The sequence below is a fragment of the Bos taurus genome, chromosome 1, assembly GCF_002263795.3.
Source record: "Bos taurus isolate L1 Dominette 01449 registration number 42190680 breed Hereford chromosome 1, ARS-UCD2.0, whole genome shotgun sequence".
Taxonomy (NCBI): Eukaryota; Metazoa; Chordata; class Mammalia; order Artiodactyla; family Bovidae; genus Bos; species Bos taurus.
In genome coordinates this window covers 144,149,265-144,170,917 of record NC_037328.1, presented here as the reverse complement: position 1 = coordinate 144,170,917, position 21,653 = coordinate 144,149,265, and the positions used below count along the sequence as shown (strand labels likewise).

The 21,653-nt window shown below is 59.0% G+C and overlaps 1 protein-coding gene across 3 annotated transcripts; it reads right to left on the bottom strand.

Annotated features, from left to right (window-relative positions):
- Positions 1 to 12,856: 12,856 nt before the first annotated feature.
- Positions 12,857 to 21,626, bottom strand: GATD3 (glutamine amidotransferase class 1 domain containing 3). Of its 3 annotated transcripts, none has more exons than XM_059881750.1 (7): positions 21,442 to 21,626; positions 21,162 to 21,214; positions 19,518 to 19,631; positions 18,593 to 18,712; positions 16,532 to 16,624; positions 13,925 to 14,080; positions 12,857 to 13,394 (listed from the first exon to the last, which is right to left on the bottom strand). In XM_059881750.1, exons 1-7 carry the CDS (start codon positions 21,598 to 21,600, stop codon positions 13,265 to 13,267), a joined length of 825 nt encoding a protein of 274 aa, XP_059737733.1. In that variant the 5' UTR covers positions 21,601 to 21,626; the 3' UTR covers positions 12,857 to 13,264.
- Between the last annotated feature and the right edge of the window lie 27 nt (positions 21,627 to 21,653).

Below are 21,653 nucleotides of genomic sequence, written 5' to 3'. Positions count from 1 at the left end.
GCATGGGGTTCCCAGCCGGGCTGTGAAGGGGGGGGATCCCAGGGAGCTGTTAACATCTGCTGCCCAGCACACACCCCATCAATCCAACCAGGGCAGTGAGCGCGGATCCTCCAGGGCATGGGGAAGCTCCCAGCAGCGTCAGAGGTGCTGCTGGGGGCGGGGAGGTGGGGGGGGGGGTGTCTCTGGTTTTGTTTCTGAGAAACTCACCCAGAACCAGTGGGAAGCCCAGTCTGGCTGCCCAGATGCTGAGTCTGCTTTTCAGCAGGAGGCCGAGGATTCCGTGCCCAGCCGCGGGTTCGGTGGGCTGCTTGCTGAGAACCTGGGGATCAGCTTGAGGGAGCGGCCACGTCCACTCTAAGAAAGGCAGCCCCCACCCTCATTCGCCATCGTATCAGCTCCCTGGAGCTGCCGTAAGCACAGACATGGGGCCTTCAGGCAACAGAGATCCAGCCCCTCACGTTCCAAGGTCAGGGTTGGAAACCCAGGTGTCTGCAGGGTTGTCCCCTCCTGGAGACTCAGGGAGGCCCTGCTCCAGCCTGGCCTCCAGTTCCAGGGGCCCTGCACGTCCTCCACTCGCAGCCACGTCATGCCATCACTACACAGCCTCCTCCTCCCGCCGTGTTTCCTGTAGGGACACCTGTCCCTGGACTTAGGACTGACCCTGGTAACCAGGACCATCTCATCTCAGGATCCTCAATGTAATCAACCTTTGCAAAGACCTCGCTTCCAGGAAAGGGGTCCAGGTGGAAGCATCTTTGGGGCGGGCATGATTCAACCCTCTATAGGATCTGGACCAGTATACTCCTTCCCAGAAAAGCAGCCGTGTCCAGACCGCATCCACATGTGCTCTGCAGACCAGCACCTTGGGGATGCAGGGTCCTGGACAGCACCCCCAGCAGGATTGCAGAGAAGGGGTGGGGTGTTGTTTATGATGCCAACGCCTTTAGTCCAGGTCCCAGGAAGGAGCTCCTCAGGGCAGGGCTCCACAGCATGACTGGAGCAAGACACAAGCAAAGAAGGTTGGTGGGGTCAGTGGGGTCATCCCCCGTCCTCCGTCACCCCTGGGGCTCCAGGAGGCCCTCGGGAGTGAGCTGGAAACCAGGGCCAGCTGCTGGGCTCAGGACAGAAGCCTAGGAAAAGACTCGGGGTTGGAGGCACCTGGGAACCCAGGCTGGGCAGCGGTTACTTAAACCCAGAGCCCTGGCCCAGTCTGGAGGGAGCTTCAGAGGGAGGAAGCCGTGTGACAACTCTTAACATGAGGAGACACTCAGGGCCTCGGCTCAGCCTGAGTACTGGGGTGACAGAGGGGGCTGGCTGCTCGGAGATCCCGGTGCTGGGGGTGAGTAGGTGATCAGATGGCTCAGGGGACAAGAGGGTGAGGTGTCACATATAGAGGGCAGGGCTGGGGGGGTCCCAGTGGGGAGGGAGGTGCACAGAGGAGCCTTACTGGTGCATCTGCCCCAGGCTCTACGTCAGCATGAAGAGGAAGGAACACGTCTGGCCCGGGGCAAAAGCTGTGGCTGGATGGTGGCAGGGGGGGTTGGGAACAGGGGGTGGAGATACCAGGAGAGAAGACAGGGTGAGCGGGGAGCGTGGTGGCGGGCCAGGGGGCCGAACCTTCCTTTCCATGTCCTTCCCACGATTTGCTGAAGGTTCCAGTAGAAAGTCTCAGGGGAGGAGGTGACCTTGAGGGCCAGGCTGGGGGCAGCCAGCGGACCCCCAGAGCCCCAAGCTCCACACATGCTCTGACCTGCCTGGAGCCTGTGGTGACAGGGGGCCAGGAGCGGGGCCCTGGCCCACGGTCCTGGGCAGCCCCCCCTGCCCTTGGATCCTGCCTGGAAGCTCCGCCTTCACCTCCTGACCCACTGCCCGACCACCTGCATGTGCAGACAACCTCGAGTGTGCTCCGAACACGGCTCCTCTCAGACCAACTACACACAGAGCGGGGCCTCCACCTGCCAGCCAGTGACCCGTGAGCCCCGGGCCAGGCTGTGGGGATGCCATTCCCTCCTCCAGGGGATCTTCCCAACAGGAATCGAATCAGGTCTCCCGCCTTCCCTGAGCCACTAGGGAAGCCTCTGGGGATGCCCAGCACAAGCCAGGGCCACATGCATAGCGGAGGGACCTAACACGGGATTCCTGGGAGAAGGGCGTCTCTGCAGCAGCCCCAGGGGAGGCCTGGGGACCCTCCTGCCCAGCCCGAGGACACCCAGCCCCTCCACCAGGACCCCAGCGGCCCCGGTCCTGGCCCGTCACGTTGGGAACGTCCCTTGAAGAGCAGCTCCCGCCATGAGAACCTCCTCCACTGCAGCTCAGCTGTGCATGTTCACAACCTCGGTCCTGTAACCCGCTTCTGAGAAAATACTCTGAGGAAAAAGCCTTAGAGGCCAAACTGTTCTTGCCAATGTTATTTTCATCAGGAAAAATCGCAAACAACCCCAACGTGGGTCACAGTAATGGGGAGAGGAAGGAGTTTTATGTAAAGGCCCCATGGAGAAAACACCACGGCCACTTGGAGGACCCAGGTCCCGGCAGGGACGTCGGAAAGGCCATGAGACCCAGGGCTTGTCAAACTGGCTGCAGGGTGCACGTGAGTGTGCGTGCCCAAAACACACCAAACACGACATGCGGCTGCTTCGGGGCCCCTCCCCCGCATGACACCACCGCGGAGGCAACTCAGCAGCCAGAGGAGCCCCTGGGCAGCCCTCCCTCAGCTTCCCACACTGGCGGCATGGCGGGCCCTGCTTTGTCGGTCCAGGGGTAACTAAAGGCTTTTCCAAGGGAAGGGCCGCCTCCATGTCCACCAGGGCAGAGGGCGGCATGGCCACCTCTGAAGAGGCACCGGCCTCGGCTGTGCTGCCCACTGTCCCCCTCCACCCTGCTCAGCCTCCGGGAGCCCCAGGGGGACAGCAGACCCACATCGTGTGTCAGGCGAGCCCCTTGTCAGCACAGCAGCCTTGAGCCAGTGAGGGGGTAGCCCCAGGTCAGGGCTGGGGGCTCATAGGGTGCTGGTGTGTGCTCTGGTTTCCTGTTGGCTTTAGTGGGATTGCTGGGGAAGAAGGCAGGGTCCACCGAGTCAGACCCTCCCAGAAGCACCCCAAGATGCAGGTAACACATGAACTGGGCATCGGCCTGCTGGGACCAAGGGCCAGGTGGGGATGCCCTGCTGCCTGTCCTCACTCAGGAGCCCGTAGGACTGAGCCCCAGTGAGCACAGCACGGACCCGAGGAGCTGGGTTTTAAGCTCTAAGGTGACTCACTTGGCAAGGACTGACCTTTCAGAGCCATCCAGCGCCTCCATGAAAGCTGGTGCCTGAACAGAACTCCCCCCACCCCACCCCACCCACAAAACCCCCACGGGCTCCAGAAACCAACTTCCTCCTCCAAACGGAGCTGAAGTCTGTGCCACTGGCTGCCACCTGCCCAGCTCCAGACCTGTGCCAGCCCCGCCCTGCAGAAGCAGTCAGGCAGGTGAAGGGACAAGGAGGTCCCGCCCAGGACATCACAGGCCCAGAGCTGGTGGGGGACAACGCCACTCTCACAGATCCTCTCCCAGCTCCTCCGTCCTTCTGTGCCTCATCCCAGCCTGCCCACGGCAGGCACTCGGGGCAGTGGGCTCCAGGAGCCAGTCCTGAAGCCCCTACCCAGGCAGAGGCACCTGGGAACCTGTGTCCTGGGCCTGATGGACGGGGCAGGGGTAACAGGAGCCTGCCCACCTTGCCGGTTGGAATCCCGAAGTTAACTCACCCTCTAGGGCCCAGGATCCACCTTGAACCTGCCATGCTTGCCCCCCAACCTGTCTGCCCATGTTCACACCCCTCCTCCACAACCCCCTTGACCTCCGCCCCAGGCAGCTTCTACAGCACTGGTCTGAGGCAGCCCATAGGAGCCCTGGCTCAGAAGAGGGAGTCCCTGTGGGCACCATGGAGTCATGTCCCAGCCCTGGGGCACCAGAAGAGGGTGGGCTCTGGGGACAAAGTGGCTGTCAGGACTTCCTCAGACCCCCTCAGTGCTGGGGCCCCGCTGCTGTGCTCACAGACCGGCGGAGAGAGGCAGACAGGCTCGGGGCATGGCCGAGGCTTCAGCACTGCTGGGAAGAGCTGGGGTCTGACACCCAAGTGGCCTCTTAATTTTTCCTCTGAGCGTGTCCAGATCCAAAACCCATGTCCACCTTGAGCCGACAAGTCTCCCAGGCAGGTGGGCGGGCCGCTGCCAGGTGGCATCCGGGGCGACGAGGGAGGGTACCTGGAACTGACTCTGCTGGTGGCCTTATGGCATCAGGATTGTCCTTGTCAACCACAGAACCATCTGCTTTAATACAGCTAAAATGGTAACAGATAAAAACAACCTGTGGTCACCCCGGAAAGTCCATGGGCCAGGAGTGGGGTGGGGGAGTGGGGGCCAGTGCCCTCATCCTGGGCTGTGTCGGGGTCAGCTGTGGGCAGGGGCCCTGCAAGCCTGTTCACCCTGTCCAAGAGGGTCCACCCAGAATGAGCTCTGCTGTCAGATGGGCACTGCCTGACCCCAGGTGGTCAACAGCCTCACCTTCAGCCTCTGTACTGACTTTAAAAAAAGATGGCTTTATGAGTTGACTGGTGTCCTCCAAAATCTGTATGTTGGAGCCCCGGTCCCCAGCACTGGAAATGTGACGATGTGTGGAGGTAAGGCCTCCAGAGACGTGACTGTGTTATAGGGAGGTCACCGGAGTGGGTGCAATTCAACGTGGCCGGTGTCCTTATGATCAGGGAAGATCAGATATAGACAAGGGACAAGCATGGGAGACACGGGGCGGGGACGGCTGTCACATGCTCAGGAGGAGGCATCAGAGGGATCCTGCTGACGCCTTGGTCTCAGGCCTCCAGTCTCGACTGAGAAAGAACAAATTTCTGCCGTGAAAGCCGCCCTGTCCATGGTGTCAGATACGACAGCCTGAGAGGACTGGGTTCCAAGCTTCCCCGAATGACCTCAGTCCCTGTAAGCTCTGGTGTCATCCCCAAGTCACGGACAGGCCTTTCGGGCTGAGGGCCCCGCATCCCTGCAGGACCCCAGCCAGGGCCACCAAACCCGCAGTGGACGTGGAGACTTCCGGCGGCAAGTCTCAGGGAACTTGCTGTTTGGGGCCAGATCAGAGAACCATGAGACATTTGATGAGAAATATTTTAGTACTTCTGCTATTTGACCTCAGCCCAAACAAGGAAGTGCAGGGATGCATGCCACGGAGACAGAAAGTAAAGATAACATTTTCAAAAGGAGCCACAGGTTATGATGTCTGAATTCCATAAATTCTTCCCGAGCCCCACAGTGTGTTCCTGGGCCTCAGCCCCTTCGGGAATGCCCTTCTGGAGCCAAGAGGTCAGGCTGCACATGTTGGGGGGCTGGGGGTGGGGCCTGAGGGGCTGCAGCGTTGACCAGAAAGGCCAGGGCGGCCGCTGTCTCCACGTGGGAATCGTGGGCAGGGATCAGCAGTGGAGCTCCAAACTGAGCACTGTGAGGCCCCAAGGCCCACAGTCCCCAGGCCAAGGCAGGAGGCTGGGCCCTGTGGGCTGGGTCAGGCCCCACCACCGCAGGAGTAAATCACTGACCTCTGCCTTTAAAAGCAGCGCCCCTCCCCCATCCAACCCTGTGTTGTCAGGACATTCCTGGCTTCCTGTTTCAGCACACCAACCCCCTGAGTCACCCTCCCCTCCAGGCAGAGGTGGGGACCCACACAGCCAGGCCCTCAGGAGCTGCGAAAGCCTTTCTTGGGGGTGGGACCCTGGGCTGCTGTTGTCATAGCAACAGGGGCAGCTGGGCTCTGAGGTCAGAAGTGACATCCCACCCGTTCCCCACACAAGGTTCTGCTGCCCCTGGCAGTGAAGTTCAGGGCTCAAGTGACTGAGTGGTGGTTGTTTTCTTATGGCTGCAGTGGTTTTCTAAGAAGGTAACTCATGCTATGTAATAATAACAAAAATAATAATTATTGTTTATGCAAACTGGCACTCCCTGCAGTGGTTTTCTAAGAAGGTAACCCATGCTATGTAATAATAATAAAAATAATAATTATTGTTTATGCAAACTGGCATCTCCCTGGCATCCATGCACACATTAATGCGCACAACACACACACCAACACACGTATATGTACCAGCACCACACACAGAACCACACATGCCTATTTGTCTGTGCACACTCACATGACACACCAACATGCATGTACACGCCTATCTGCACACACTTGTGTGCATATACCCTATACACACATGCACACACTTGTACACATATACCCTATACATGCATGTACACACTTGTGCACATGTATGTACACACTCAACCACACACAGCCCAAGTCCTCAAAAGCCCCCATGAGCAGGCGCTGTCACCTCCATTTCTCTGTGGCCTCAGCAGTCATGAGATTTGCCTGTGGTCACGCAGGAGAAGGGATGAAGGTGCAGACCAAACACTATTCTTTGCCCAGCAGTGCCCTGGGTTGGGGGGGGTGGTGCTGCTGGTGGTCACAGGACTCACATGCCCACAGCACACAGAGGCCAGCACAGACCTCCCTCTGGCATTGGGCATAGGGCTCACATGCCCACAGGACAGAGAGGCCAGCAAGGACCTCCCTCAGGCAGCTCCAGTGGACGTGGAGCACCTGGACTCCTCCAGCACTCAAGCTCATGCCAAACGTCTACCCTCCCGGAAATCCAAAACATCCAACCTCTGTTTCCTGAGGACGGGCGTGGGGCCACTGGACCTGACCGCAGAGCTTCCAGGGAGGCGGGCCTGCCTCGCTGGGGAGGCCTGTTCTGGAAACACCTGTTGCCCACCGGGGAGCTCCAGTCTACACATAGAAGAGCCCCCAGCACACATAACACCTTGGGCATTTATTCCCTGTGAGACTGTTCTGGTTCTCTCTTGGATGAACAATGGCTTTGGATTTTTACATCTGTGACTCCTGAAGCCCCTCACCACTCCTTTCACTGTGGACTCACCAAGCAACCCGGCTGCAGGGCCCTCTGCCCAGTGAGCCCCCTTCTCCAGATCCTTGGAGCCCAGGCCTGCAGGCATGCATATGGCATAACTGGTTGGGGGGACTCTGGTGAGCTGGGCCAGCGCTGGGTCAGTGTGACCCTCAGGACTTGAGCTGCTAACTCGAGACGCTCCCCAGTAGGGCGGTCGAGGGCACAGGAGTCCCTGGTATAAGGAGACGCCAGCCACACAGGGCTGATGAGGAAAAGGGACTTGACCATTGGCAACTTCACCTGAGGCCAGCTCACTCCCAGAATCCTCCAGGGCAAGCTCAGGAACCCCTCCCCTGTGTAAGCCCGTGTGTGTGGGTCTCGGTTTTGGAATGATGCATTCTGAATCCTTATGCCCCACTTTTGAAATTCATCTTCAATTCACATCAAGGCAGAATTTACTTAGCTATTAAAAGGCCGGGGGAGGGGGGTGCTTCCCTGGTGGTCCAGTGGTTTATTCAGTTCAGTTCAGTTGCTCTGTCACATCTGACTCTTTGCAACCCCATGAACTGCAGCACACCACACTTCCCTGTCCATCACCAACTCCCGGAGTTTGTTCAGACTCATGTCCGTCAAGCTGGTAACGCCATCCAACCATTTAATCCTCTGTCATCCCCTTCTCTTCCTGCTTTTAATTTTTCCCAGCATCAGGGTCTTTTCCAATAAGTCAGTTCTTCACATCAGGTGGCCAAAGTATTGGAGCTTCAGCTTCAGCATCAGTCCTTCCAATGAATATTTAGGACTGACTTCCTTTAGGATTGACTGCTTTGATCTCCTTGCAAACCAAGGGACTCAAGAGTCTTCTCCAACACCACAGTTCAAAAGCATCAATCCTTCAGCGCTCAGCTTTCTTTATGGTCCAACTCTCACATCCATACATGACAATTGGAAAAACCATAGCTTTGACTAGATGGACCTTTGTCAGCAAAGTAATGGCTCTGCTTTTTAATATGCTGTCTAGGTTGGTCATAGCTTTTCTTCCAAGGAGCAAGCATCTTTTAATTTCATGGCTGCAGTCACCATCTGCAGTGATTTTGGAGCCCAAGAAAATAAAGTCTGTCACTGTTTCCATTGTTTCCCCATCTATTTGCCATGAAGTGATGGGACCAGATGCCATGATCTTCATTTTTTGAATGTTGAGTTTTAAGCCAGCTTTTTAATTCTCCTCTTTCACTTTCATTAAGAAGCTCTTTAGTTCCTCTTCACTTTATACCATAAGGATGGTCATCTGCATATCTGAGGTTATCGATGTTTCTCTTGGCAATCTTGATTCCAGCCTGTGCTTCATGCAGCCCAGCATTTCTCATGATGTACTCTGCATATAAATTAAACAAGCAGGGTGACAATATACAGCCTTGATGTACTCTTTTCCCAATATGGAACCAGTCTGTTGTTCCATGTCCGGTTCTAACTGTTGCTTCCTGACCTGCATATAGGTTTCTCAAGAGGCAGGTCAGGTGGTCTGGTATTCCCATCTCTTGAAAAATTTTCCAGTTTGTTGTGATCCACAGTCAAAGGCTTTAGCATAGTCAGTAAAGCAGAAGTAGATGTTTTTCTGGAACTCTCTTGCTTTTTGTATTATCCAACAAATACTGGCAATTTGATCTCTGGTTCCTCTGCCTTTTCTCAATCCAGCTTGAACATCTGGAAGTTATCAGTTCACGTACTGTTGAAGCCTAGCTTGGAGAATTTTGAGCATTACTTTGCTAGTGTGTGAGATGAGTGCAACTGTGCAATAGTTTGAACATTCTTTGGCATTGCCTTTCTTTGGGATTGGATTGAAAACTGACCTTTTCCAGTCAACCTTTTCCAGTAACAACCACTGAGTTTTCCAAATTTGTTGGCATTATGAGTGCAGCACTTGAATAGCATCGTCTCTTAGGATTTGAAATAGCTCAGCTGTACACACAATGTACAGCACAAACATTTCTGCTCTACAAAGATACGATCAGGAGAATAAGAAAAGCCACTGCTGCTGCTGCTGCTAAGTCGCTTCAGTCGTGTCCGACTCTGTGCGACGCCATGGACTGCAGCCTACCAGGCTTCTCCGTCCATGGGATTCTCCAGGCAAGAACACTGGAGTGGGTTACCATTTCCTTCTCCAATGCATGAAAGTGGAAAGTGAAAGTGAAGTCGCTCAGTCGTGTCTGACTCTTAGCGACCCCATGGACTGCACTAGGAATCCATGGGATTTTCCGGGCAACAGTACTGGAGTAGGGTGCCACTGCCTTCTCCCGAGAAAAGCCACAGACTGAGATAATTACAGAAGACGTATCTGAGAAAGGGCTGTTATCCAAAACATACCAATTCTTAAAACATAACAAAAAGTAAATGAACAACAGATTTTAAAGTGGACAAGAGATCTGAAAACATACCTCACTGAAGATGCACACGTGGCAAACGAGCCTATGAAGAGATTCGCCACGTCACGCATCATCAGGAGGAAAACGGAAACAGTGGCTCTTGTGGGGCCGAAAGCCCACACCTGACACACCCAAGGCCAGGGAGGGCGCGGTGCCCTCCCTCACTGCTGGAGGGCATGCAGAATGCCACAGCCATCGTGAGGGACACACTGAGGTCTCTTTCAAACTGAAATACTCCCACCGTACAATCCAGCGGTTGTGCTCCTGGGGGTTTACCCAAAGGAGCTAAAAACTGTGTCCACACAAAAAACCTGCACACACACATCTACAGCAGCTTTTTTTTCACAACTGCCAAAACTTGGGAGCAAACAAGATGCCCTTCAGGTGGTAAAGGGATAAACAACGGGTCCATTCTGACCATGGAGTATCGTTTCAGCACCAAGAAGAAATGAGCCACCAAGTCAAGGCCTAGAGGAACCTTAATGAATACAGTACGTGAAAGAAGCCGGTCTGCAAAGGCTACAGACTGCTTCCAACTGCACAGCATTCTGGAAAAGGATCAACTCTGGAGACAGTAAGATCAGAGGCTGCCAGGAGAAGGCTGGGAGGGCTGCCCAGGTGGAGCTGTTTTAGAGCAAACCCATCTGTATGACACCACCATGGTATCACTGTCATTACACATGTCATGGTATCACACGTCATCACATGTGCATCTCGACACACAGGCCGTCCACCACCAGGAGTGACCCCCGGGCACACTGTGGACTCGGGCGGGCGGGGCATCAGTGCAGGCCTCTCAGCTGTAGCAGCTGCACATCTGGTGGGGTTGCTGACAGAGGGAGAGGTTGTGTGCATGGGAGGTGGGAACCCTGTACCTTCCCATCAACCTTCCTGCAAACTAAAGACTGAGATGAAAAATAAATCTGTGTAAGACAAACAGAGAACCATGTTATCACAGGAAGTCCTGCAGGAAGAGGAAGCTGCGGAAAAGCAGGTCTGTCAAGCGGAGGGGCCACGGGGCAGGCCTGGGGCAGGCTGAGGGCAGCACCAGGGCCTCCATGTGAGCCCCACCCCGGCCAGCAAGCTGCGCAGCTTCCGGTGCCCACTAGTAAGCTCACAGCCTGGTCCAGGGGAGACCGAGGAGCAGTCCAGTGTCTTCTCTTTCGGAGCTCTGAGTCCTTGTGGACAGGACCACTGACAAGCCAGTGATGAGAACGTGCATATGCGTGTGCACAGGCATGTTCACGTGGGCGTGCGCACACACACACACACACGGGTCACAAACCAAGAGTGCAAGGCAGCAAACCAGGGGGCACCACCTCAGCCAGACAGCAGGCAAGTCCTCAGCAGGGCGACACTGGGCAGGGAGCTGAGGGCCGAGGGGCTGGTAGTCCAGAAGCAGGCTCTCCAGGTAGAAGGGACTGGAGGCGTGGTGAGGAGGTGCCCACGAAGGGGCCCAGACAGGGGGACAGGGAGAGACGGCGGGGGCCAGGAGGGCCTTGGGGAGAAATGACAAGCCCTGCCCTTGGGGTGCGGGAGGAAGCGGCTTGGGGAGGCTGCCCACCGGGCGGGGTCAACCCTGGAGCCAGCACCAGGCCTGAGGATGGCTCTGCAGCGCCCCTGGTGGCCGCCTCCTGTCAAGAAGCCTCCAGGGACCCGCAGCTCTGCCGCACCAGCGCCTCCCACCATCAGTGCCACGCTGTCCTTGACCCCAGGCCCCCTGCTGGGCCCCTGCATGCCACTCCTGCCAGGACCGCTCTTCACACACAGCCACCTGCTCTCTCTGCCGTCAACCCTGCTCAGATGGTGACCATCCCCTCCCTGGCGGCCCTCTTGCCACACATATCCCTGCCCCTTGCACCCCAGCCGGGGACACTGCCTGGCATGAGGCAGGCACTCAGTCCTTGTCAACTGGACTCGTGCCTGGACTCCCTCTGGCTCTGGTTTGCTGGTCCCTCCGGGGCTTCTAAATGTCTCAGATGTATTTCCAGAACCACGTTCTTCGCTGGTCTTGCTGCCTGACCTAGGCCCCTAGTTGAGGACCCCTCCTACGGCTGGAACCACGGCTAAACAGGCAGATGCACAGCCCACACGACAGCGTGATGGCTGGCACCTGGACCTGACACCCACGTGCTTTGTGTGGAAGAGTCCAGCGCAGACAACGAGGAACCACATGACAACACCCAGTGACCACACCAACGTCCTTGGGGGGCTTTCTCATGAGCTCTCCCTGCCCTCCCTGGTCACCTGCACTCTGGGCAGTTCACGGCAGGTGGCAGCAGAGGAGAAATCCAGGGGTCCCACCCCTTGGACACCGAAGCTCCACAGCCCACAGCCTCGCCCCCAGTCGTGGGATGAACCCGAGCAAGCAGGGCCCCTGGTGGCCTCGTGGCGATGGTTCTCAGGCCGCCACACCACGCTGCTCCGTGGGCATGGCCCCGGGATTTCTGGAAGAGAAGGATGGAATGCAGAGCAGAGTTCCAGACCAACCACTGACCTAACACGGACGCAGAGGAACAGCAGACCCAGGTTTCAGCGGAAGCACAGGAGAACGTGACTTCCTTCCTGGGGAGGAAGCTCTTCCTCAGGACAGAAACGCAGGCAGCAAGGGGAGATGCACGCCTGACTCTGCACTGTGCGACGTGCATACGCAGGCACTCACGGGCACACACACATTTGTAGTGAAATTGTCCGTAAACAAGCTCCGTAGGAGGAGTTGTCACCCTCAGCTCCCTGACCTCCGCAGGCCCTGCGAGCCCTCTGCAGCTGCCTGGGGCAGGACAGTCCTGGCCAGCCAGGCTGGTGGCCCCAAGGGGGCCCAGGGGCTTGTGTCCCAGGGGACCCAGCCTCGTGGGAGGACGACAGGCAACCAGAGAACGAGCTCTCGGGGAGGAAAGAACGGCGGACACGAGACACGGGGGCGCTGAGGGGACTGGGCAGGCATGGACTCAGGCTCCACTGAGCCTTCCGCAGGCCCCTGCCCCACCCACGCTACCCGAGAACCCAGACAGCCGCTAGGGGGCGCGTTGTACCTGATGTGGGGTGGGGGCCCTGTCCAGGCCCCTGCCTAGGCCACCCAGACACAGCTCCAGCAGCCTTCTCGGGACCAGGCGGAGACGTGGCGGCACTGAGCGGCGGTCCCTAAGGACAGGCGGGCAGGGCTGTGCTGTCATGAGCGGAGCCCTGGGCTCTGTCCCGGGACAGACACCACCCTCGCTCAGAGGAGGGTGCCAGCCGGCACAGCTCACACTTCATGGCTCCGCCCTCACGTCCCGGTCCCCTTGCCCCCCTGCTCAGGGCACCACCCCCAGTGCCCACCCTTCCTTCCTGAAAGGAGCAGACCTGAGCCCAAGCTGAGCGCTCACGCGGGCCGCCCCTCATTTGCGGGCTCAGGCCTGGACGGGGCGTCCTTATCTGTTTTGGATACAAGTTTACCCTCCCAGGCGATGGCCTGCTGCTCTAGAAAAGCTGCAGGTCGTTCTAATCAGGACACGTCTACTCCAGGTGAGAGAATCTTTAATTACCGATGAGATGGTATTTTGGTTTTCTAAATATGAGATTTGTAAGCTTCAAAAATGTTTCTTCCAAACGCTACATAAGGTGCCCTGAAGCGAGCCTGACCTCAGCCTGGCGTCGCCTCAACTGCTGCTTGTGCTGAAGAGCAGACTCGAGCTGAAGCCTGAGCCTGCAGAGCAAGTAGCCAGCGCTCCTCAGAGGGTGGGCCCTGCCACCCCTCCCTCCTTGCTGGGGGAATCTCTCACGTCAGCCTCCCAGCCGCGAGTGTGTGAGAAGCGGCCTCCTTACAAAGACGATGCCTACATGTTTAAGCAAAGAGTCAGCCCCTGCAGGGTCCCAGGCCGGCGGGAGGGTGGCTGTGCGGGGAGCTGGGCGGGCCTGTGCCAAGGCCTCAGCGGCCAGCGAGCTCCAGCACCTTCCGCACCATGGCGCCGATGCCGTCGTGGATATGGTGGAGGGCGGTGTCGCACATGAAGGCTGGGGTTGTGACCACCTTGTTCTTCTGGTCCACGTGAGCCTCGTGCACACAGGTTATGGAAAAACACCCGCAGGCAGGACCAGGATGATCTGGTGTCCAGCGCCACCCCGTGCCCCCAGAAGTGCATCCCCCTCTCGCCCTGCAACAGCACCTGGAAGGGGCTTCTGGCACTGACTGCGCTGCTTCAGCAAAGACCCGAGACCAGCCAGCGAGCTGCTGAGACTCCACGAACAGAGCGCTGCTTCCTGACCTGCATCCCAGTGGCAAGCCACTGAGGGGCCAGCTGCAGGGCATCTCCACACCACACAGCCACCCCCACCCCCACCCCCGCCCCCGCCATGAGCCCAAGACCGTCTCCTCGACCCACCCACGAAGCCTGAGTCTGAGGTGCGCTGAGGTCAGCGGGCACCACTGCGGGGACATGGGAACAAAGCCACTGCGCAGGAGAGCCATCAGCCTCTCTGCCACACCCATCACTCAGGTGCCCTGGGCACCCACACCCTGCAGTGCCCCAGAGCAGCCCCGAGGGGCCGGAGGGGGTCCCCACGCCACGCAGGCTGTTGGAAGGATATGGTCACGCCCATGACACAGTGCTTGGCACCCAGAGCTTTGATGACCTCCGCGGTCCCGGCATGTGGCCACTTGCCGCCTTCCTCCTGCTCATGGCCCACAGTGACCTCGACGCCTCTGAGCACTTTGGCCGCGAGCACGGGAGCGATGCAGCACAAGCTGAAAGGGGACGAGAAGGGGTCAGCTCAGGACCACACGTGGCCGCCCGGCCCAGGGCACAGTGAGGCACCTGGGGAACACAGTGAGCCTCAGAAAGGAGCGTGACCCCCGTGCTGTGGGCTCTGCCGGCTCCGAGGGCTGCAGTCTGACCCCAACCCCGGGCTGCCCGCGTGACTGACACCTGCGGAGCGTGGGGCAGTGGAGGGCCCGGCGCCAGGCTGGGGAGCCTTGGGGGGCAGTCAGCTGAGGCCCTGGCTGCCACACGTGCACCAGGCGCCCGGCAGCATCCCGTGTGCCGGGGAGCAGACCATACACGGGAGCACTGTCTCTGGCCAAGGCTTTCGGCCGGTTTGTCACACAGCGCAGAAAAGCCGTGCAGTACTGACCGGCTCCAACCCGACCTCCTTCTCTGGAGAGAGAGCAGGGCCTGGGGAACGTGGTCCAACCAGCAGCCTCGACTGGCCTGTTGAGGGGAGGTGAGGGCCCTGTCCTAGCAGCAGGCCGAGCCCACCCCTGCCCCACAGAGCAGGCTGTCCCCAGAGGCGCCCAGCAGGTTCATGGGGACACCTGCCACGTGGGTGCCTGCTCTGAGGTCCTGCTCTTCATCGGGGGGCTTCCAACCGGCAGCTCCTGAGCCCCTGGATCAGCAAACACTGAGGCCCACGGGAGCCAGGGCTGCACCAGTGCCCTGCTCCCCAAGACAGCACGCGTGACACCTGCCACAGCAGCTCCGGGCCTGGCCAGCCCCACTCCCCTGGGGCCCAAATGCCCCCAAGGGGCTGTGCCCTACCTCCCCACCTGTTCATCTGGTCCTGAGCTTACCTTAAGACCAAGCGTGCACTCCCTGTCATAAAACATCATAAGAATGTAATCTTCACACTCACTAATTGGTACCCCAACATCTGGGAACAAGAGAAATCCCTGCTGCCTGGACCAGGTGAGCGTCATCAGAACCAGCGCCCTGGGGGCCTGTCGTGTCACCAGGTCACAGGCACCTAACTCAGCAGGCGATGCCGAGGTGCAGGCTTCCAGGGGCTCCTGCAGTGCGGGGATGAATGCAGAGGCCTGGCACAAAGCTGGCTGCACCCCTACACCGTCCATAATCCTGACGAGCAGGCCGAGGAGTGATGGGCAGGCGGCTTGGAAGCAGGATGTGAGGAGCCCTGACCTAGAAAGGGCATTCGCTCATGGTCAAATGACACGGCCACTCACAGAAAGAAACGGGCGAGCTGCTGTAGGAGGCCCCGAACAGAGCTGCCCAGAGGGACCCGGCAGCCAGCACAGGGCCACGTCCCCACCCTGCGCCTCCCCCCGGCTCCCATGCAGCTCGGCTGAGGCGTCTGCTCACTGGAGCAGGAGTGCCCACTGGGAGGTGGAGGAGCGCCTGCCGGGAGGTGGTCAGTCTGCTGGGGACCCGTCCTGTTCGTCGTGCCATCGAATTCTTAAGAGGAAGAGCGCGAGGCCCTGCCTCAGCGAGGCGCCAGGGCTGATCAGCTGGGCTCTGCAATTGCTCGGCACCGCCTCCCACAGGCAGTCAGAGCATCCAGGGTCTGGGGCAGAGGTGTTGTACGGGCACATGCCCTCCGGAGCTATGGCCGCTGGCGCAGCGGGATGTGTGTCCTGGACGTTGAACCCTTGGTAGGCTGTCCTCTCCAGCCTCCGTGCTTCCTCCAGACTGAGCACTCTATACCTCCTTCTCCAGTTGGCCGAGATAAAGCAGCAAGCAGCTGTGTGATGGAGGACTGGCAAATATTGCTTTCAATGCGTTTGTGCACCACTGTGCTCCTGGGAGGACTTCCCCAGTCAGGGATGATCCCATCCCACGCGACCCATGCACTCCAGCACCACTGTCTCAATAAAGCAGAACCAAGGAGCCCCCTGGGGATGCTCGTGAACAGGACAGCCTGACGAGCAAGTCTGATGATGACATGGCCATTTCTTGTCCCTGAGAGCCTCCTGGTGTGAGTTATAGCCAGTCTCTTGGGACCAGGACCGAAGACCAAGGATCGGGCGGTGAGGAGTGGCTGGCCCTGAGTGTCGGCCCAGTGTGCGACCGCCACAGGACCTAGTCCCCAAAGCAGCTCAGCTGTGTCACAGGGGCCAGCATGGTGCTCAGGGTGGCTGTGGCTCCAGGAAGGACAGGCCAGCTAGCCTAGGGCCAGAGCAGGACCAGGGAACCTTCTAGACATGGACAGACTCACCCTCTCCCCTCTCTGTTATGTCACCCAGAAACACTAATGCAATCACACAACTTCAGAATTCTCAGAGCTGGAAGGCTTTGTGAACTCACACAAAATCCCCTGAGTTACGGTGAGTAAAGGGCCGAGAGTTTCCAAAACCACACAGCTCCAAGCCCAGCTCCTGGCTGGGGGACCCGGCATGGCCACGCCGCGGGCTCCACCACGGCCCTCCCACCACCCGGCTTTGGCCGGCCCTCCCAGCCGCACCTACCCAATGGGCTTTCCAGCCTGGTGGAACTCCTTCAGCACGCGCTCTACGTCTCTGTTGACCTTGCAGGTGCCCCCATCCACGGCAAATGTGCTCCTGCCACGAGAAGAGGACTCCTCAGACCTCGGGGCTCCACCTCCGCCGGCCTGGGGAGCACCCCCTCCTGGATCCCGAGTGCTTCGTCAGCTTCTCAGCAGCTGAAGAAGTGACATGTGTGCACACACGTGTGGGTGCTCAGCCGTCTGCTCGGTCAGCCCCGGAGCAGCAGCAAGTGCCACTGGTCTGAAACCCACGACGGAGCCTGCGTATCACTAACAGGGATGAGAGTCAAGTCAAACATGACCCGTCTTCTTCACAGGACAAGAGCACCGAGGGTCTGGATGGTCCCCCTCCAGCAGGTGGGCTCAGACCTGGCGACGCCACAGCAGTCTCTGCCACGAGCCCCCTCTGCCAGGCTCATGTGGTCAAGGCCTCTGCCCTGGTAGGCTCTCAGGCTGTGTGAGAGCCTCAAAACGGGTCGGACTTTACACTTTAACCAAATGCACATCAGCTAAACCCCCACCAGTGATGAAGAGTCCCGGAGTCTCGTCAGCCCGTCACTACATGATGGGATCTGCATGTACGGCACCTGTTAAGGGACAAGTCGCAGCTTTAACTGAAAAATACAAGGTGCAGAACAAGAGGCTACCATCTTACTGGATTTTTAAGACACGTGTGTAAATCTCGTGGAAAACAGAGGTGGCAACGGTGCTGGAGAGGGGTCCTGGGGTCCCCTGCTGGAAGAACTGGGGTTCCACAGGGAATGGGTCACACTGAGCTCGCCTGCTGCCCCATGTGTATTGCACAGACCACTGGCAAGGAGCTGGCCTTTCTTCTGGAAAGGTCAGACAGAGCTCCCCAGGGTCTGTGAGCTCAGACAAGGATGCTGACCCGAGGCCCCGCTTCCTCACAACCGCTAAGTCACCTGAGGCAGGTCGTGAGCCACACCAGGGACACAACCCCAACCCCCTCCCCAGCACACACACAAGGACACACTGGTGCCGCTGCCCTCAGACTGGGCAGGGTCTAGGGACTGGGGCAGGCTCTGTGAATCCAGGCATTCTTCAGAGATGGAAGCCTGGTGCCACCAGGGGGACAAGCCCAGCTGACGCAGACGAGACCTACTACCTCCTGCCAAGAGGCTCGGGAGCACAGAGACGGTGGAGAGCACCCCAAGGCTCGCCGTGAGAGAGGCAGTGGACACGAGGTGTAGCAGGAGTGCGAAGGAAGGACTGTGGAAACTGCTGGGAATGTGGAGAGAGGAGGCTCTCCAGGGACGTCCGCGAGCAGAGGGGAGCCTGGAGGTGAAGGGCCGAGGGCAGGGATAGACTCGGAATAGAAGCACCTCTGCTCTCGCTTCTGGGGGCACAGCACCCGGGCACAGCGCCAACTGGGAGGCCATCGTGCTGCAGCAGAACCACCACAAGTGAACGGCTCAACGGAGGAGAATGGTGGTGTTGGGCACAACGCACCGCGCTGGAGCCCCAGAGCCGTGGGCACAGCTGTCTGGTGCCTCCTGGCACAGCCCCAGCTGCAGCGAGCCCCTCCGTCATGGGAGCAGCAGCCCTACGCAAGGCGGAAGGGATGTGCTGGGCCCGAGAGGCCAGCGTAAGAGGACTTCCATGAAACGTGGAGAAGAGAGTTAAAGGAACGGAGAACAGAAAGAGGACCTGAAAGCCAAAATACGTCACGGCTGCGGTCATGACGGCCTCCCGGCTCGAGGCCCAGTTACCCTCTGGTTCCCCACGGGGCAGAAAGAACAGGGTGCCCGGCCTCATCAGGACCGTGCTCCAAATGACCCCACTGCAAGGTCCACAGGAGGGCGGGTGTCTGCGGGGAACAGCTCCAGGGAGCGGCCTCCCAACTCCACGCCTGATGGCCTGGTCCGGGAGCCTCCTCCCTCTGGGGTCCCCTGTCCTAGGGCAGCTACATCATCACTGTCCCCCCACAGCTGCTCCTGTCACCATCGTGTCCCCACCCAACGCCCCGAGGGAAAAGGAGGAGAGCCCAAGCAGCAACACATACAGGTTTTTGGCAGCCCCGAAGCCCCCGGGGAAGATGGCCGCATCGTGGTTGACGGCAGTGAGCTTGGCCAGGTCAGTGATCTTGCCTCGCGCGATCCTCGCCGACTCAGTCAGAACGTTCCTAGGGAAGAGCAGAGGCCCCAAAGGGCCAGTGCGGACAGTCCATCCCTCAGCATGGATGGGGGCGGGGTGGAGCTGCCATGACCAAGAGAACCCGTCCTCCCGGCTCACAGGCCACACGGTGACAGGGACCACTCAGTCTCCAGACCCTGTCAAATGGTGCTCAGAACCACTACACCTGGTCACTCAGACACCAGCGTCAGGCAGGGCCACCAGGTGGCGCTCAGTGAAGAGAGCAGATGGGACGGAACTGTGGGCGGAGTGTTAAGAGGTGACTTTGAGGGAACTTCTTCCCGCCCTGTGGGCAGCCCAGGGCCAGGGTCCTCACCTGGGGCCCTCAATCCCAGGAGAGGGCACCACGCTTCCTTCCCACCACCCCGTCCCTCACTGTCCACACCCTGGCCTGAGGGCACCTGGGAAACACAGCCTCCAGGGGCCATCACCCCATAGCCCAGGCAGGACGGAATCCGAGAGCAGGGCTGCACGCCCTCAGAACAGAAACGCTGGTAGGAGTTGCTCACAGATATCTGGGGCCCAGGTGGGTGGATGAGGTTCAAGGCCAAAGGAACACACACGCCTTCGGTCAGAGGCAGGTATGAGAGCTCACTGCAGAGACCCGCCTTCAATGTTTCTGTAGCGCAAGAAGCGAGAACACCCCGAGGCCCGGGACAAGCCCAGGACCACTGCTGTGAAGTCCACCTGAACACGGACTCGGCTCACAGCTAAGACGAAGCAACTGCGGGTGGGCTCTCGGGGAGTTTCAACCCGCCGCGTCCTCACTGAGGGATGAGGCAGAGGGCTCGTACCTGGTCTCGCCCTCGGAAGGCTGTCCCTTGATGTGGTCAATCACGTGCATCTGAGGGACATCAGGGGCGAAGATCTGGACCTCGGCACCCCCGCGGCTCAAGTGGACCAGGATCCTGCATGGGGGGAATCAGACCAGACTGACCTGTGCCCAGCCCAACCTTTCCTGCCCACAGGTGTTTGTAAACACAGGGTTTCAGCTGACTGATAGGTGCACACTCCTCACACAGCTTAAGTCTCCTTGGTCTGAAAATAGCTATAGCTGGCTCGCGAACAACCCAAACGCCCTCCACGTGAGTCGCCGTCACTGACCTGGAGGAGACCAGCCAGTGCCCAAGCTCCTTCTACAAACCAGGGTGTGGGGACGGGCGACCAGCTGTGGTCACTGCCTGGATGTCTGGGTTCCCAGGCGGCCTCTGGGCACTTGTCCTCCCACAGGCCAGCTCAAGGGTTTGAGGAGGGCTTCTGGTGGTCCTGGTCCCCTCAACCTTCCCCTCATGGGGGTGGGAGGCAGGAAGACACGCAGGCATCCTGGGAGCTGCTGATGATAGCAGCGTTGCCCAGGGCTGCTTGGTGCCAGCCCAAGCCCAAACACTGGCTTGTGATCCATCCCTGGCAGGGCTGTCACCACCCCCTTCCAGGGAAGGAGGTGGCATGAGAGCATGACCTCAAGAGAGATCACAGCCATCTCCTGGTAGGGCTGGGAATCCCTGGATCTGGTCTCCACTCCTCAGACCTCGTGTACATTCGACCCATGAAATTCACTCCCTGTCCAGCCAACACCAGCACACGCTGGCCACCCACAATGGGAGGGCTCAGTGCACACACCAGCGTCAGGGTCCTCTGGGGCCAGTGAGGTCCCAGGCTTGGGAGGGGGGGGGTGTTCTCTAACCACTACCTAACTCTCCCGTCCAACTAACTTTGAATCTCACAGCCTCTTCAGTCCTGCTCACAGTAACTTCTCAAATAAATGAAAAGCCAAAATATAAACTACTTGGTAACAACTGACAGGCTACACCAGTAACACCTGTCTACAGTGAGGTCATTGCTGCTGCTGAGTCACGTCAGTCGTGTCCGACTCTGTGCGACCCCATAGACGGCAGTCCACCAGGCTCCCATCCCTGGGATTCTCCAGGCAAGAATACTGGAGTGGGTTGCCATTTCCTTCTCCAATGCATGAAAGTGAAAAGTGAAAGTGAAGTCGCTAAGTCATGTCCGACTCTTCCCGACCCCATGGATTGCAGCCCACCAGGCTCCTCCGGCCATGGGACTTCCAAGGCAAGAGTACTGGAGTGGGTTGCCATTGCCTTCTCCAACAGTGAGGTCACTGCACCACCCTTAACAATCACGCTGTAAACACGGGATGGAGCTTGATCTCCAAAACACAGAATCTTGTGATTCCAACGCGTGTAACACAGGGGTGTGGAAAAACAGGAGGGGAGAGGGTGTTTACTGCTGGGTGACAACATCAGAGGTGACGCTAAAAAGCTTATTTTTTGCCTCCCTGTATTTCACATGCATGATTTCAAACGTTTTCCTTCGCGTCCACCATGGTCTCTGCCTTTCTAACCAGCAGGAAGGTTTCTCCAGACGGTTCAGGAAAAGGGGGACCGGCCCTCCCGAGGGTGAGCCGCCCGGGGGCTTACGATGAGGCCTCGTGGAGCTCGGTTCCATCATAGACCCCGCATCCAGACAGCACCTGCGGGGATGGAGGGCCGGTCACCAGGGTCAAGGGGTCCGCCGGGCGGCCGACCGCCTCCAACGTGGGTAAAGGACGACTTCGGGGGCGGGGAAGGGCTGGATAGCCGAGGGAGGGCGTGGGTGCAGAGGAGCCGACCGCGGGCAGAGACGGTGGGAAGGCGGACCTTGGCGCTCGGCCCCCACGGCCCCAGGTTCCAATCTCCCCAGGTGCCCGCGTCCGCTCACCACTGCAACCCTGGGCCCGGGGCGCGGCGCGGAGGCGTGGAAGGCCGCGCGCGAGGAGGGCGCCGGTCCGCCGAAGGGCAGCGGCCACAGGCCGGGACGCGGCGCGAACCCGGGGGTCACCGCCAGCCTTGCCGCCGCCAGAGCCCTGAACGCCGCCATGCTGCGCAAGAACAGGGTCACAGGTCACGGTGGGCGGGGCCGCGCCTGCGCAG